The following is a 17,630-nucleotide window of genomic DNA, read 5'->3' on the forward strand; positions in this document are numbered from 1 at the left end:
CTGCCACCTGCCGCCTGAGCCCTCACACTGCAGCTGCATTAACCGCTCCCAGCAGGCACTGGGGGCCCCGTCCCCGCCCAGCACCTGTGCCATCCCACCTGTTCACACTTGTGGGCCAGCCTGACCAGTGCTAGCTGTGCTTGGCCTGGGGCCCAATTACTATGTGCCTTTGCCCAGGTCCTGGAAGGGTTTCCCCAGAGGTCCTTCGGTCTTTGAGAAGAGACACACACGCACGCAGGTGACAGGCTGGGAGTGGAGGGTGGCTCCCGGCCAGGCCAAGTGAGCCCAGCTGCTCAGGGCCACTCACAGGCCTCCGCAGGATGACTTGTCACCCCATCAGCTTTCTCTAAAAAACTTTCCAGCTTTTCTCACAGGCTTTGGTTTTCATTCTTTGGCTGCTGGTTCCACCTGCCAGGGGGAGGCATCAGCTGGGTGGTTAGAACTGTGGCCGCAGTCATGCTGCCCTGGTTGAATGGGGTCTCCGTAGACACCAGCTAAATGATTCCGGGAGCTGACTTACCTTTTCTAGGTCTTGGTTTCCTCCTGTGAAATGGGAGCAATACATGTGCCCACTTCTTAGAATTGTTGGCAGCAGTGAGAGAATTGATACAAAATGTTTAGTTAGAGCTCAGTTGCTGTTTGTTTTTTCTCTATTACAACCAAAATGTGACATTCCAATCAGAAAGTGTTTAGGAAAATTCCGAAAGCCACAGAAACATGCTGTTTCTGGCCTTTGATATGTCACACTCCCGAGCCTTGTCCCAGGGTCTGTGGGAACTGTGTTGGCCCCAGAATCACTCAGTTCGAGGGATTCCTATCCCACGTAGACTGCGGCGGCAGAGGTCCTGATGTCAGGATTCTGGCCTGGGCTGCTGAGCCCGGAGGAGAAGAGCATTACGGGTGTCTCTGAGCTCCGGTCTCAGTGCATAACTTAAGAGAAGGTCGCTGGGCCCCAGCAGTGCTAAAAACCTATCACTTCAGTCAACTGTTTCCCCTATTATGTTTGTACAGCTGGGGTTTTTCCATCTTAAATGTACAAAAACACACTTTTTAAAATTGATCCTCTTTAAAAAAAAAAAAAAGTAAAAAGGTGATTTAGAAGTCACTTGGAGGGCTTCCCTGGTGGCGCAGTGGTTGAGAGTCCGCCTGCCAATGCAGGGGACACAGGTTCGTGCCCCGGTCCGGGAGGATCCCACATGCCGTGGTGCGGCTGGGCCAGTGAGCCATGGCCGCTGAGCCTGCGCGTCTGGAGCCTGTGCTCCGCAACGGGAGAAGCCACACATTGAGAGGCCCGAGTACCGCAAAAAAAAAAAAAAAAAAAAAGGAAGTCACTTGGCCCGTTCAAACACAGCCAACTTTTGGCAGTGATGGGAAGTACAAAGCAATTAATAGTCTTCGAGCAGGGGGCTGTCTGATGAGAACAGAATGGGCCATGTCAGCCCTCACTGGCCAACCCCTCAGCCTCACTATCCTCTTCTGCCCTTGCTTCTGTCTCATAGATGGCCGGGAGTTGATGCATACATGGGTTGAATCCTGATGTCTTTACCTAATATGGGAACCGAGACACTTTTCCATAAGCTTTCTAGTTAGAGCTACACAGGGTTTCACCAAGCAGGTGTGCCTTCATTTGGTTTTCTCCCCCTTATGCATATTCATGGGGGTCTATATTCTAAGTCTAACAGCATGATGTAAACCTCTTTACGGAAAAACTTCTTCTGTATTTAAGATTATGTCCTTAGAATATTCTTCCAGAAATGGACTTACCAAGTCAAACCCCCTGCTTTTTTGTTTTGTTTTGTTTTAATCATAAAAGTAACATAGCTTATTTAGAAAATTGGGAAGGTGGAAAAAAATCTTAAGAAAATTAAGAAGCATCATAATTTCATTATTCAGAAACAAGCACTTCATATTTTGTTATATTTCTAGACCTCTGTTTTTAATAGGCCATGTGACTAATTTATGTTGGTTTAAATTCAGTTCCTGTTCCTGGAGTGTTAATAAGCATTAATTAAAAGCATTCTAGGGCCTCCCTGGTGGCGCAGTGGTTGAGAGTCCGCCTGCCGATGCAGGGGATACGGGTTCGTGCCCCGGTCTGGGAGGATCCCATATGCCGCGGAGCGGCTGGGCCCGTGAGCCATGGCCGCTGGGCCTGCGCGTCCGGAGCCTGTGCTCCGCAACGGGAGAGGCCACAAGAGTGAGAGGCCCGCGTACCGCAAAAAGAAAAAAAAAAAAAAAAAGCATTCTATCATCCAAATAATTAATGTTAAATATTAAGCAATATGCCTAGTGTTTCTGTTCTTTGCTAGAACTTAATCAGAGGTGTTGCTTAAGTTAGAATGAGTGATACATGCGCATGGTCCTCTAGTGGTTGTATACCACCTAATCATAGAATATCCAGACTGTATTTTCCTAGTTTTATGAATGAAACTCAAACGTAGAGTATTACTCAATTCATTTGCACTTGATTCAGCCACCCAGATTCAATGGTTGCTCTTTTCACTGGTCTGTTTGTTAGAATAGCTAACTCAGTAGTTAGTAACTTACTAGTTAACCAAGCAAATCAGCTTAGTCCACTTCCTGTTTGTTTAAAACAAGCCAGTATGCCTCCACAATTAACTTCTTGGTGCATTTCATTGTTTTCCGAGTGTTCCCAAAAATACGAGCTAATGATGTACAACAATGTGTGTGCCCTTCCTTTTCCAAAATAAGGAGCTGGTTCCTTCCTCGTTGGGGGTTGAGCCATTCCCCTCTCCAGGTTACAGTCGACCGAATGGAGGCCTGTGCTTCCCCTAGTGGCGGGAAGAGGCACTGACACCGCTACCCCAGGCTCTGCCAGACACCCCAGAGTGGGAAGCCTGGAGCTCTGGGGCCTCTAGGTTCCTCTGAGAGGAACCTGCTGCACCCCACCCCCCTGCCAGACTGGCTGGGCTCAGCAGACACAGGGCAGGACTATTCCACACACAACAGGTTACATGCAGAACACTTGAGCCCTTAGGAGCATTTTGAGATGTGAACAGGGTGTCATGTTGGGGGCTGTATGACGTGTGGTGAGAGAGTGCAAACTGTAGGTTCTTCCTTTTCATATAATTTAAAAGTATGCAGTTTATGTCCCTTGACAGAAGCTGTCATCGAGACAGGGACAGTGGCTCCTCTGCCATGCTCGGGTCATCATTGTGTCACCCTTGCCTGATCAGCTGTTGGGGAAATGAGGGGTTTTGTAGCCGTAAACTTTCTGTCTCCGGTTTTTGTTTTCTGTTTTGTTCATCTGTTTGGGTAGACTTTTTAATACTTACTGCACCACAGTCCTAAACAAACTAACTCATTGGCGTTGATGAGGTCGGACCTTCTGCAGGCAGAGCTTCCGTTCGTTTGTGCCCGAGAACTACTTCCCGCTGCCGGTGGGGGCACCACCGCCCGGGTGTCCATGGACAAGGCTGGACGGGAGGCTGTGAGGGGCACCAGGCTGGCCCCTGGCCTGACAGCCTCTCTCCCTCCACAGACCGCTCCCCATCCCACCCCGCACCCCTCAGCCGCTCGGCCTCCCTCAGCTACCCGGACCGCTCAGAAACGGCGACGAGCACAGACCCCTTGGCAGGCAGCAGCAACCAGTTCGGCAGCTCCATCCTGGGCCAGTACACCTCCGACTTCAGCGTCCGGGCGCTCATGGACCTCCAGTACATTAAGGTGAGCGCTCCCCATGGCCCTTTTCCCGGGCAGCACCATCCTCCTCATCCTGGGCGTCTGGATCACTCTGCCTCTGACCGGCAGCTTCTTTCTTTGATCCACCACACCCAGCACGGAGGACACACGGGATGCGTGTCCCTCCTGCTCTAGCTCCTCGCTCTTTGGTCACCCCCCCGCCCCACCCCCTGGGTCACGCCCTCTCTCCTGGACTCCTGGCTGCTCGTTTCTCCGGGTCTCCTGTAGGGTTGCCCCCCCACCGGCCCTGCTGTCAGTGAACCAGGCCGTCCCGCTTCCCCCTGCAGATCACCCGGCAACAGTACCAGAATGGGCTGCTGGCCTCACGCATGGAGAACTGCCCCCAGTTCCCCCCGGATGGCTGCACCATCTGTACCGAGAACTTGACCGACAAGTCCGAGCTGCCCCTGGTGGACGAGACCACGACTCTCCTGAACGAGCGCAACTCCTTGCTGCACGGAGCCTCCCTTGAGGGCGCCATCTGACGGGAGGGCCCGGGGTCCCCCGCCAGCCCCGCGGGGGCCTCCCCAGTGGGCCCACACGAAGACAGGGAGCCTGTTAGGCCGGACGGGGTACAGATAGCCTGTCAGACTGAGCAGCCAGATGGCCCCCGACCTGAGGGGGATCTGGCCTCCGACAGGGACCTCTGAACAGCTCCGAGCCGGTGGCTGCCCACCCTGGACTGTGGGGCAGTGGACCGGCAACCAGGAGTGCTTCTAAACTAGGCTCATCTCACCTCTTTTTAATACCATATGGGGAAGGGAAGACAGGGTTAAGGAACTTTATTTAAAAACAATTTTTTTTTTCCACAAGAACTTTAAAAGGGGTAGGGTTTCTCACCCCGGGAAGCAATAGCCATAATCTGCTCCCAGCCGTGACCTTTTCGGCTATGTCCCTGACTCAGGAAGCCTACTCTTTCTGCTTCTCCTCCGCCTCCTCCAGAGATGGCATCCCAGGGGCCTGCTGGAGGAAAGATTTCTCTTGGGAGGGAAGAAAGTTCTTCCCAGGAAGCAAAGAACCAAATAGTGCTGAGAACAATTGCCCGGACACGCGCTGAGGCTCGCCTGGTGTCACTGAGGCCGAGGGATTCTGGGAACTGTGATCAGGCACGTGACACTCGCAACTGCGGAGAGGAGCACACCTCCTCCTGGTAATCGCTGGACCCAGGAATCTCCTAGAACTCTGCTGATGGGCCCTCCTGGTGAGTTGGGCTCTGCTGAGGACTCTCGCCCCGTCCCTCATATCTGCCCCTCTGGACAACTCTCCCCTTGTAATGGGGCTGAGTCCGAGTGTTAGGGTCTCACACCTTTAAGATTGCTAACCCCTGCTCCCCAGGCCCTGACCTCACTTTCACCAAAGGTTTTCCCCAGGCTGGGGGAGCGACTGCGTTAGAGGGGACTTGTTTGCGATGCTCCTTTCGGGGCCAGGAGGGAACCTGGTCATGGGCAGCTACGTCGTTAGCAATTCGTTCCACCCCCTTCCCACCCCACAGCGAAAGTCAGGTCTCAGCCACCGACCCACCAAGGCCTTCTTTCTGGACTCCCGGTTTCTAAACCAAAACGCCAGTGCCTCTTGGGGACTGAGGACAAGAGGATGTTGTAGGAAGCCAACCTAAGCTGGTTCTTCATGCCCTTTCCTCTGTGGCTGAGGCTCACCTGGCTTTGTTCACACGCTTACAGATCCAACTAAAAGGCACACAGCTGGCAGCCCCGTCTCCCCCACGTGTGTGTTATCCTAGTGTGAGATGTCGTCCTGGCCTTTGCTGAAGCTCGTGGTCCTGGGCGCTTAGAGCCCCAGCCCCACGTGCAGTCCTGCCCCAGCACCTTTTCCCTGTGCTGCAGGCTTCCCGCCATCGGGGAGGCTGTAGGACCAAGGTCCACGGTGGCCCTTTGGTTGGGTGGAACAGTTGCTGGGGGGGGCGGAGGGGCCCAAGATCAGGAGAGGGAGACTCCACAGGCCTTCCTGAGTGTTATTTATTCACTCCTTTCCTCAGCCTGTGAGTCCTGTTACCCCAAGTGCTCTGTTGGAGACCAGGAAATGTCTTGCACCAAGTATACTGGCCCCTGGTAATTTTAAAGTCCTTCCAGACACGGAATTGATTTCTACAAGTCTGCAGAGAAGGTGGTGACAGCCATGGGTTCTCAAGTCATAAGGAAAAAAGACACCAGACCTTTGTCCCCCATTGGGGCCTGAAAACCCCTTAGTTTTCTCCAGGAGCAGCTTGCTTTCCGAGTCCACACAGGGGCTCGCAGAGCTGTGTTCCTGGGACCTGAGTGCCAGGCGGAGCAGACTCACGGCCTGAACCGAGTGTGTGTGAAGCCACAGGAGCAGGTGCACACACTTCCACGGCTACCTCTTTGCACGCACAGTTACTTTCAAGAGATGGTCCCGCCTCCCCTCCTCTTCCCGTCCCCATTTATAATCACTTTGTGCAGAGGGTCTTGATTATTTCCACATATTACTGGTCCGATGACTTCCTCCTCCCAGTGCAATTTTTCACCTCCTATTCCAATCTCTGGTTCCTGGGCTGAGCAGTACCCTGACCTGGCCCAGCCCTGCGTGTCTTCCTGTGGAAGGGAGACCTTCGCAAACGGCCTCTGGTTGGGTAGGCGAGTTACAGCCACCGTAGCAAATAACTCATATTTATTTTGCATAAGATTTTAATTTGTATATTTTTGTGATTTATTTTGGCATTGTTATGAGTTTGACTCTCGGGGAGTTTTGTTGTTATGACTCTTGTGTCTTTTGTCACAAAACAATGATAATATTTGCTAAACGATATATGGAATTTATTTTTGATTGGTAATAAAAGAAATATGTATAAATCTTGGTGAGTTTACAGTTGGCCTGTTTGAGTTCTGTCGATACTCGGTACCGGTCATAGAGCTAGAAGTGGCTGTGCCTGGCTGTCACCTATGACAGGGCAAGGGGCCAGCATTCTGGGACTGTTTAGCAGTAAAAAGGAAGCAGAAATGTAACTTACAAAAATATATATCATCAAGGTTGTTGTCACAGGAGCTAGAGAGTGCCAGCTGCTGCTAGACAGACAGGGCAAGTGTGCTCAACTGCCACCATTAGGAATCCAGTAAAATGGACACCAGAGGGCTGGGGGCAGCTGGGATGGGCAGATTGCCCCTCCCCTCTCCCCTGGGGGCTGAAGGAGAAAGGACCTTGATCCAAAAGTATGATCACATTGTCTTATAGCAGCAGGTGCCTCTCAGTCCATACTCAGGGGCTGGTTGTGGTTTCACAGTTGGAGCGCTCACCGCTGGAGAGCCCGCCTGAGCGGGACCTCACTGTATCCGCTCCCAAGGCTTCAGCCAGGCAGACTCCTGCCCACAGGTGCCTCGGCCTGTGTGTGCAGTCGAGTGCACCCAGGCCAGGGGCTCAAGCAAGCCTGGCTTGACAGGGCCAACTTGGTGGGGGGAATGTTTAAAGAAAGGGAGGCACTGGGTAGGCAGAAAGGAAAGAGGACATTTCAGATAAAAGGAATAACAAATACAAAGTCTTGTGCATAGGTGGGCAAGAATAAATTTCATTCATCCATCTGTTCCACACGTTTAAGCCCTTGCTACACGCCAGGTGCCACCAACCCCTCAGGCTGTCTTCTCCGCCTGGAACTTCCTCCCAGGTCTTTGTGAGGCTCACCCTCTTGCTTCATCTAAGCCTCTGTTCAAATGCTACTTCCTTGAAGAAGCCTTCCCCCATCACCCCATCCAAAAGAGCTTGGCCCCAGTCCCTCTGTCCATCTTGTATTGCCATGTTTTTCTCCATAGCACTTATTGTCAGATATTAAAATACGGATTTGTATATTTTCTGTTGTCCTCACACTAGAACTTAACCTCCAGCAGGTCAGGGTCTTTCTTATTTCCACTGCAGTCCCAGCACTAGGACAGTACCTGGTACATTGCAGGCACTGGATGCAGGAAATACTTGTTGAATGAATGAATGGGTCTTACAAGAAAGTGGGTACTGGATGCTATTGGAGGGGAGTACAATGCTCCCATAACCTTGACCCAATCTAGTGAAGATGGTTGAGGAAAACCAGCTGGAGCAAGTGACGTTTGCAGACTTGAGAGAGAAGAAGGAATTAGCCAGGGGTCACACACAGTAGTTATGGGTTTGAAACTCAAGAATACCAGATAAAACATGGAAATGCCTGAACCAAATGATCAGAAAGGAAAAATCGCCCATGGGGGAACTGAATGCCCGGTGACAAGTGTCCACTGATGCTGTGATGATGGGCCAAAGAGTGACTCAGAGCCAAGGAAGAAAGAAGCTGGCAAAGCAGTGTTGGGGCCTCTATTGTTCACAGAAAGTCACTTGTGAGCAGCTTTGTTTGCTCTGTACCGGATCCTTTGTCTTTGGGTCTCACAGTTTAACTCACTATTTGTGTTTTCCAAGCGTGATCCAACTGTTCTTCTTCTCAAAGGTTTCCCCCCTCCCAAATAAGTTACAGGTTGTTTTCCAAGGGAGCCCGAGACCAGGGGAAAAGTAACTTGTCAAAGGTCAGAGCCCTGTCTAGGTATACCGAGTGTTCTCCCCATCTTACCTCTGGAACTGGTCTTTGCTAGTTAACTTTTCAGGCACATGACTCATTTCAAGCCTGTTGTCCATTCTATCTCAGTGTCAGCATTTTATCTGGACTTGGAGATAGAAGTGTGAACCAAAGGGGTTGAGTCTACTGTTATTATTTTTTTTCAAAAGAGGCATGCCAGCCCAGTGGACAGGCTCAGTAGTCATTATTGCTTCTGCTGGCGGCTTATTCTGGAACTTTTCACACAATATTTCTGCCGGTCACTCGCCACGGGCTTATTCATTCTTGCACATTACCTTCCACACAAACGTATTTTACTTAATTGCAGCCACAGTGCCTAAACTGTTGTTTAAAGTGTTTTCATGACACAGCACATGAATTTCTATAGAATCCTTATAAAGACCTTTTTTTTTTTTTTTTCTGCAGTACGCAGGCCTCCCACTGCTGTGGCCTCTCCCGTTGCGGAGCACAGGCTCCGGACGCGCAGGCTCAGCGGCCATGACTCACGGGCCCAGCCGCTCCACGGCATGTGGGATCTTCCCGGACCGGGGCACGAACCCGCATCCCCTGCATCGGCAGGTGGACTCCCAACCACTGCGCCACCGGGGAAGCCCTATAAAGACCATTTTAAATGACAAGTACATGGACGGCCTTACGAAAGTCTATGTATGTTAGAAGATTTGAAAATACATAAAAATGTAAAGAAAATACCAAAAAAACCATTTCATCTGGACGCCTATAGAGAAGTCTTGTTAGCAGGTTGTCTATTTCCTTCCAACCAGGTAAAGTTCACATATAATAGGTTGAAGAACATTCCACACCGTCAAGGACCACACAGTCTTTGGGAGGATTCTCTTGAATAGTTCTTGTTGGTCTTTAGGAATTATTTTCCCAAGGATGATCTGTTAGAAGTGGAGTGACCAGATACTGTACAGTAATTCCCGACAGAGCTGCCATCTCCTAATGTGGCTGGGATGGCGAACAGGCTATTAGGCCGGTCGCGTTGAAACCCAACATCCGTGCCTGAGTCCTGCTTCGCTTTTCTCCGGTAAAATATATTCATAACATGTAGTAGCTGTGAGGATCCAATGAGGTAGCGATTTCGTGCGTGTACGTATTTACCATCGTTCTCCCTGGCAGGAATGCAAGGGCCTTTAAGGCAGGGGCTGTGTCACGTCCCAGACCTATAGCAGAATCGGGTGCGATCAAGAAACACTTTCAATAAACCTTAGCTTCCGATGCCCAGTCACCGGTTCTTTCAGCCCTCCTCGCCCTTTAGGTCGGTGGTTCGGGGGGTCCCTTTCTGAGAAAACGGCCCATCTCCCTTGGCTGAATTCTCTGCCTGCAATTTCAGGAGCGCCGCTCCGCTCTGCGGCCCGAGTCCCGAGCCAGGGACTTCCAAAGCACGGGCCCGGCCTCCCGGTGAGCGGGGACTGCCGGTGAGAACCAGACGCCCGCGGAGGGGGGCCAGTTCGCCGCTCCGCGCCCTCCGGACGACAGCCAGCCCCAGCCCCAGCCCCGGGAGTCGCGGCCGAGCCCCGCGGGGCCGAGAGCCCCACGCCCCCGGCCCGCCCCGGGATCGCGCCGCGGCTTGTTTACTCCCCGGCGCAGCCTAGTCCGACCCTGGGGCCCGCCCCCGCCCGCCGCCTATTGGCGGAAGAGGCGCCAGGGCTGGCGACGATTGGCCCGGGGGAGGCGGAGGGGTAGGCTGCGCGGGAGGCCGAGAGGGGGCAGCAGGCGATGGCGGCAGCGGCGGCGGCGGCGGCGGCGGGTCGGCTAGGCTGGTTGCTCGCCGCGCTCTGCCTGGGCAACGCCGCCGGGGAGGCGGCGTCCGGCCCGCGAGTGCTGGGTGTCTGTCTGGAGGAGGACGGAGCGGCGGGCGCGGGGTGGGCGCGCGGAGGGGAGATGCGGGCCGCTCCGGAGGCCACCTTCCGCCTGCGCCTCTTCGGCTCGGGCTTCGCCAACAGCTCCTGGTCCTGGGTGGCCCCTGAGGGGGCGGGTTGCCCCGAGGGCGGGCCGGCCACGGCGTCCGACGAGGCAGCGGCCCCCACGGGCGAGTGGCGCGCGCTGCTGCGCCTGCGCGCTGAGGCTGTGCGGCCGCACTCGGCGCTGCTGGCGGTGCGCGGGGAGCCGAGCGGCGAGGCGGCAGAAGAGGCGGCGGCCCCCACGGGCGAGTGGCGCGTGCTGCTGCGCCTGCGCGCCGAGGCCGTGCGACCGCATTCGGCGCTGCTGGCCGTGCGTGTGGAGCCGGGCGGCGGGGCAGGCGAGGAGGCGGCGCCGCCCTGGGCTCTGGGCCTGGGGGCGGCGGGGCTGCTGGCGCTGGCGGCGCTGGCGCGGGGCCTGCAGCTGAGCGCGCTGGCGCTGGCGCCGGCCGAGGTGCAGGTGCTGCGCGAGAGCGGCTCGGAGGCGGAGCGTGCGGCGGCGCGGCGCCTGGAGCCCGCGCGGCGCTGGGCCGGTTGCGCCCTGGGCGCGCTGCTGCTGCTGGCCAGCCTGGCACAGGCGGCGCTGGCGGTGCTGCTGTACCGCGCGGCCGGCCAGCGCGCCGTGCCTGCAGTGCTCGGCAGCGCGGGGCTCGTGTTCCTGGTGGGCGAGGTGGTGCCGGCCGCCGTGAGCGGGCGCTGGACGTTGGTGCTGGCGCCGCGCGCGCTGATCCTCAGCCGCCTGGCAGTGCTGCTCACCTTGCCCGTGGCGCTGCCCGTGGGCCAGCTGCTGGAGCTGGCGGCGCGGCCAGGGCGGCTGCGCGAGCGCGTGCTGGAACTGGCGCGCGGCGGCAACGACCCCTACAGCGATCTCAGCAAGCGCGTGCTGCCCTGCCGGACCGTGGAGGACGTGCTCACGCCCCTCGAGGACTGCTTCATGCTGGACGCCAGCACCGTGCTGGACTTCGGCGTCCTGGCCAGCATCATGCAGAGCGGCCACACGCGCATCCCCGTGTACGAGGACGAGCGTTCCAACATCGTGGACATGCTCTACCTCAAGGACTTGGCCTTCGTGGACCCCGAAGACTGCACGCCGCTCAGCACAATCACCCGCTTCTACAGCCACCCACTCCACTTCGTCTTCAACGACACCAAGCTGGACGCCGTCCTGGAGGAGTTCAAACGAGGTAACGGCCGGGGAATCGCGGAGGGGACTCGCATGTCAGCCCCCTACAGAAGGAGTGGGGGTTTAGGGAAGCTTCTGGGGAAGGGTCCCACCCCCGTGGAGGGCAGGGAAGCCTCTAAGGGCCCTTTTAATGAAGAGTATGGCTTTGCAGTTCCGAATGACCCTTCGAAATATCATTTAAAGGCTGTGGCTCCGAAACTGACAGTGCTATAGATAGCAAAAATCCCCTTCTGGGCTTCTCTGGTGACGCAGTGGTTGGGAGTCCGCCTGCCGATGCAGGGGACACGGGTTCGTGCCCCGGTCCGGGAGGATCCCACGTGCCACGGAGCGGCTGGGCCCGTGAGCCATGGCCGCTGGGCCTGCGCGTCCGGAGCCTGTGCTCCGCAACGGGAGAGGCCACAGCGGTGAGAGGCCCGCGTACCGCAAAAAAAAAAAAAATCCCCTTCTCCTGGCAGGCCCCCAGTTCGGGGAGGTATGTCTACTTGGCTCTAACTCTCCAGCTCTTTACCAGGTCATTTCTGTGGCCTTTGGCTTTGTAGCAGGTCCAAACTCTTGGATAGAAACTGAAAGAACATAGAAGAGTATAGTCTTCAGGTACCTGGACGCTGCTGTCTGCACACATATAATATAAAAGGTCTTGTGATGTTTCCAGGGCATCATTGTTAAGGTCACTTATGGGCTGCTACCTTCCTGATTGGTAAAAGGAAGATAAAGGGAATGATTGGTAAATATTTTTCTACAGGTGTGGAAAAAACTTCCACTGTAATTTCATCAGAAGCAACTTGATGGATACCAATAGTCTCCCGTTACTTTTTTTTTTTAAAACCCCGAGTAAGGTCTCAAGTTCTCTCTTAACTCCATATTTTCACCCTCTCCTTTCACCCTGGTAAAAAATGAGACCCTCGCATTGTGAAGGTTTGAATTCCCCTGCAGTCCCCCTCTCCGTTGTTGGGCTTTGGTGTCTTCCCAGAGCTTGGCCATGTCTTGGCCACTAGCCAGGCTTTTCACAGCTGAACTGCAGGATGGGCTTGGGGACACCTCAGGACTCTGGATGAGCTTCACCCTAAAGGCTGCATAATTGCGGCCGAGAACTGAGCAGCTCCCCCTCATCTTCCTGGCAGCTGTGAAGTCTCCAGGCCCCTGTGAGCCCCTTGACTGTCAGGGCAGGGAGGCCAAGCTCTGCGGTAGTGACCACGTTACTCCTGCATTAGCACTGCTGTATGGCGGCCACTAGTGGGCGCTCTCGTGCACCATCTCCTTTAATCCTTGCGAGATGCTTGGGTGTTGAAGTTAGGCAGTAACTGTTATTACGGTATCTGGGGATCTCGGTGGGAGACTTTGATGGGCAGCCCTGGCTGCTCTGCTAGAGAATCTCTGATAAGCTCCTGGCTGTTTCCTCAGAGAGTAGCCATGCAGCCCTTCACTGGGGAGAGGAGCCTGGGGCGGGGGCCAGGCAGAGCCCCCCAGTAGCAAGTACTCTGTCTCCGAGTAGTACTGTAGTCTCTGAGGCAGTGGGGATTCTCGTGGTCTGGTGGCCAGCCGTGCAGGCCCTGGAGTCAGCAGTGGAGGGTGCCATCCTGCCCCTGCCGCCTTCCAGCTTGATTGAGGCCCTGGGGAGGCCGGGCTTGACCACTAGGGCGGTGACTGAGCAGAGCGTGGCGCCATCTGAGTGGTTTGCACAGATCACTGACTGGTGTGGAGACCACAGTTGGGGGGTCCCAGTGGTTGGGGGGTGCAGTGAGAGGTGGTGGTAGCCTGGACAGGGGTGCACAGCGGGCCTGGAGAGGAGTAACCCAAGAGGGCATTTGCAGGTGGGCTTAGGAGGATTTTGTGGTCAGCTCAGCGACTGTGGGGCCAGACGAGGAGCCGAGGATGAATGTGGATTTTGGCTTGGTGGTGGCCTTGACCTCCTCGTGTGCAGAGCACACGCAGGGGAGAGAGGGCTTGGGGACGGAGGCGCGTGGCAGGCAGACGAGTTCCTTCTGGACACTGGAATTTGTGGCTGTGCAGTGGCCCGAGAGGCAGGCTCCTAGGATTAGTTGATGTGCAGTGAAATGCAAGTGGAAGTCCCTCTGAATTCCCGAAGCTGGAGGCCGTGGCATCTCGGCAGTTATTGCCATTCCGGTCCCTGTTCCTTTCTCTCCTTCAGAGCACGGTTTTGGAACTGTATAGTCTGGGAGAGGCACCTTCCCCGGTGAGGTGCCCCTCAGTCACCGTGCAGACTTGTGGTGACAGCTGATTGTTTTGTGCAGGCATTGCCAGGGGGAGCGCGTACTTTGGAGGTGTAGTAAGTAGCATGTATTTTCTTTTTTGCCGTACACGGGCCTCTCACTGTTGTGGCCTCTCCCGTTGCGGAGCACAGGCTCCAGACACGCAGGCTCAGTGGCCATGGCTCACGGGCCCAGCTGCTCCGCGGCATGTGGGATCCTCCCAGACCGGGGCACGAACCCGTGTCCCCTGCATCGGCAGGTGGACGCTCAACCACTGCGCCACCAGGGAAGCCCAGCATGTATTTTCTTTAAAGCTATTAACCCCTGCCTTCTTTGTCAACCCCCAGTGACCTCAAGGACATTCAGCCAAAGGAGGGATTAGGATGGGTACGCTGTTCGGAGTCGGCTTTAAACCCTGAATTGTGGTTCATTGCCTGTCAGAAGCCAAAGGATTGCCCCAACTCTGAAGAGTCAGACCTGCTCAGACATCTGTGAGGGATGGTCACATAGTACTTTTCTCACAGGATACGTTCAAACAGTTTTTTAAAAAAAAGCTAAAGAGGGAAGGCAGAGGAATTTCAACTCCAATTGCATTTTTAGGAATGTCCTAGAAAATAGGCATTATGGAAGGGTCCTCTAGCATCCCTGTCGTTTGTGAGCGTTCTCGAGCCTGCTAAGTAAAATCAGAACTCTAGAGCTTTTCAGAGCTTCCTGGTCGACGTCGGCAGGTGTGCCATCTACCCCTGGCCTGCGGCTCTGTAGAGCTTTCGCGGGGAGAGCTGACGGCACCTGTCTCGGGGCCTGTGTCCGTGTTTGCAGTCAGCCAGCCAGCCAGGGGGCTCCATATCTTCAGGGTGTTTTGTCCTATCAGATGAGAAACTTGAATCCCTCCAGCTTCCCATTCTCTGTGTGCCCCTTACTCCTTTCTCCTGGTTGCCTTTTGGACCCCTCAAACGTTCTGTCTTAAGGTTAGAACACGTGGCCACTGTTTGGGGGACCTTGCAAGGGCTCTTCTTTCTTCTGTTCATTATTGAATCATCTCACCACTGAGAACCTTGCGCCTATTTTATAGAAGTTTTGAAAGCAAGGTAGAACTTAGTCATTCCTGTAGGTAACCTGCCAAAGGGACTGGCTTTGTGGAAGAAGGGGGCTGAAGTGGGTCCTGTGCTCCCAGATGGCCACGTAGAACCTGGGCTTTGGCTCCCGAAATCCCAGAAGACCGTTGACCAACATTGTGTGTCGAGCCTCAGCCTTCCTGATGTGGCCTGACGGATTTGTATCCCGTGGCAGAGCTGTTGGGGCCCTCGTAGCAGTGCTGCCTGCCTGCCGGTGTGAGCCATTCCAGCCCAAACACCAAGGGGTGGGAAGCGTCTGGAAATGCCAAGTTCCTCATTCAGTGCCTCTGTCTCAGCAGGAATGGGCAGACAGTTCCCCAGGGACCCCTAGCCCCTTCCTCCTGGGAAGGGGGGAGGCAACTTAATGTGGGCATTTCCACCTTTAATTTTTGTTCCAGGATGGTAGAGCCCCTAAAGAGGGCTGCTGGCTTCTCTACAGCGGGGCCCTGCACTTGGCACCATGCCTGTCTCCCAGAGGGGAGGGGGCTCCTAAGATTCGGTCTTTTGTCCTCTTCAGTGAAAGTCACTTGAGTGGGGGTGGGGGGGGTGTTAGGAGAGTGGACTCAGAGCCAGCTGCCTGGGTTCCAGCTTGGCAGGGTCACGGAACCTCTTTTGGCCTCAATTTTCTCTGTGAACTGTAAAATGTAAATAATAATATGTGCCTTATAGAGTTTGCCAGAGGGTTTGGTAAGTTAATAAATGAATAAAGCATTTGGTGGCTGGCATACAGTAAGCAAGCCCTAAGTATAGGCATGCCTTGGAGATATTGTGGGTTCAGTTCCAGACCACCACAGTAAAGCAAGTCATACAAGTGTTCTGGTTTCTCAGTGTATATAAAAATTATGTTTAAAGTGTAGGGTAAGATTGTTTATTTGAGATTTTTCTTGTTTCTTGAGGTGAGATTGAATTGCTATGAACTTCCCTCTTAGAACTGCTTTTGCTGTGTCCCATGGGTTTTGGGTGGTCGTGCTTTCGTTGTCATTTGTGTCTATGTATTTTTTAATTTCTTTGAGTTCTTCAGTGATCTCTTGGTTATTTAGTAGCGTACTGTTTAGCCTCCACGTATTTGTGTTTTTTACAGTTTTTTTTCCTGTAATTGATTTACAATCTCAGCGTTGTGGTCAGAAAAGATGCTTGATACGATTTCAGTTTTCTTAAATTTTCCAAGGCTTGATTTGTGACCCAAGATGTGATCTATCCTGGAGAATGTTCCATGTGCACTTGAGAAGAAAGTGTATTCTGCCACTTTTGGGTGGAATGTTCTATAAATGTCAATTAGATCTGGTCTGTTGTGTCATTTAAAGCTTATGTTTCCATACTTATTTTCTGTTTGGATGATCTGTCCATTGGTGTAAGTGGGGTGTTAAAGTCCCCTACTATTATTGTGTTACTGTCAATTTCTCCTTTCATGGTTGTTAGCATTTGCCTTACATATTGAGGTGCTCCTACGTTGGGTGCAAAAACATTTATAATTGTTATATCTTCTTCTTGGATTGATCCTTTGATCATTATGTAGTGTCCCTCCTTATCTCTTGTAACAGTCTTTATTTTAAAGTCTATTTTATCTGACACGAGTGTTGCTACTCCAGCTTTCTTTTGATTTCCATTTGCATGGAATATCTTTCTCCATCCCTTCACTTTCAGTCTGTATGTGTCCCTAGGTCTGAAGTGGGTCTTTTGTAGACAGCATATATATGGGTCTTGTTTTTGTATCCATTCAGCCAGCCTGTGTCTTGTTTGGGGTAATTAATCCATTTACATTCAAGGTTATTATCGATATGTATGTTCCTATTACCATTTTCTTAACTGTTTTGGGTCTGTTTTTGTGGGTCTTTTTCTTCTCTTGTGTTTCCTGCTTAGAGAAGTTCCTTTAGCATTTGTTGTGAAGCTGGTTTGGTGGTGCTGAATTCTCTTAGCTTTTGTTTGTCTGAAAAGCTTTTTTTTTTTTTTTTTTTGCGGTACGCGGGCCTCTCACTGTTGTGGCCTCTCCCGTTGCGGAGCACAGGCTCCAGACGCGCAGGCTCAGCGGCCATGGCTCATGGGCCCAGCCGCTCCGCGGCATGTGGGATCTTCCCGGACCAGGGCACGAACCCGTGTCCCCTGCATCGGCAGGCGGACTCTCAACCACCTCACCACCAGGGAAGCCCTGAAAAGCTTTTGACTTCTCCATCAAATCTGAATGAGATCCTTGCTGGGTAGAGTAATCTTGGTTGTAGGTTTTTCTCTTTTATCACTTTAAGTATATCCTGCCACTCCCTTCTGGCCTGCAGAGTTTCCACTGAAAAATCAGCTGATAACCTTATGGGGACTCCTTTGTATGTTATTTTTTGTTTTTTCCTTGCTGCTTTTAATATTTTCTCTTTGAATTTAATTTTTGTTAGCTTGATTAATATGTGTCTTGGTGTGTTTTTCCTAGGGTTTATCCTGTATGGGACTCTCTGTGCTTCCTGGACTTGGGTGACTATTTCCTTTCCCATGTTAGGGAAGTTTTCCACTATAATCTCTTCAAATATTTTCTCAGACCCTTTCTTTTTCTCTTCTTCTTCTGGGACCCCTGTAATTCGAATGTTGGTGTGTTTAGTGTTGTCCCAGAGGTCTCTGAGATTGTCTTCAATTCTTTTCATTCTTTATTCTGCTCCTTGGCATTTATTTCCACCATTTTGTCTTCCAGCTCACTTATTTGTTCTTCTGCCTCCGTTATTCTGTTATTGAATCCTTCTAGTGTATTTTTCATTTCAGTTACTGTGTTGTTCATCTCTGTTTTGTTTGTTCTTTAGTTCTTCTAGATCTTTGTTAAATATTTCTTGTATTTTCTCAATCCATGCTTCCATTCTATTTCCGAGATTCTGGATCATCTTTACTATCATTACTCTGAATTCTTTTCCAGGTAGACTGCCTATTTCCTCTTCATTTATTTGGTCTTGTAGGTTTTTACCTTGCTCCTTCATCTGTGACATATTTTGT

General features: G+C 52.8%; 2 protein-coding genes across 6 annotated transcripts in view; both read left to right on the plus strand.

Moving 5' to 3' along the window:
* CNNM4 (cyclin and CBS domain divalent metal cation transport mediator 4) overlaps positions 1–6,495 on the plus strand; it is a 36,476-nt gene extending 29,981 nt beyond the window's left edge. Inside the window, exons 6-8 of one of the 2 annotated variants that reach the window (XR_014017424.1) lie at positions 3,500–3,684; positions 3,987–4,900; positions 5,693–6,495. Coding sequence is in view for 1 of the 2 variants with exons in the window: in XM_081254028.1 (XP_081110154.1) it covers positions 3,500–3,684; positions 3,987–4,184 (383 nt within the window). In the remaining variant the exon portion in view is untranslated. Of the gene's footprint in view, positions 1–3,499; positions 3,685–3,986 lie in introns of both variants that reach the window. The other variant, XM_081254028.1, reaches the window with a different exon arrangement.
* A 3,408-nt stretch (positions 6,496–9,903) lies between these two features.
* The window catches only part of CNNM3 (cyclin and CBS domain divalent metal cation transport mediator 3), a 28,072-nt gene continuing 20,345 nt past the window's right edge, over positions 9,904–17,630 (plus strand). For all 4 annotated transcript variants that reach the window (XM_081254875.1, XM_081254874.1, XM_081254872.1 and 1 more), the window contains exon 1: positions 9,904–11,342. In XM_081254875.1, coding sequence (XP_081111001.1) covers positions 9,977–11,342 — 1,366 coding nt within the window. In that variant the 5' untranslated portion in view covers positions 9,904–9,976. The remainder of the gene's footprint in view (positions 11,343–17,630) is intronic.

Source organism: Mesoplodon bidens, assembly GCF_964165515.1.
Source record: "Mesoplodon bidens genome assembly, chromosome: 14".
Lineage (NCBI taxonomy): Eukaryota > Metazoa > Chordata > Mammalia > Artiodactyla > Ziphiidae > Mesoplodon > Mesoplodon bidens.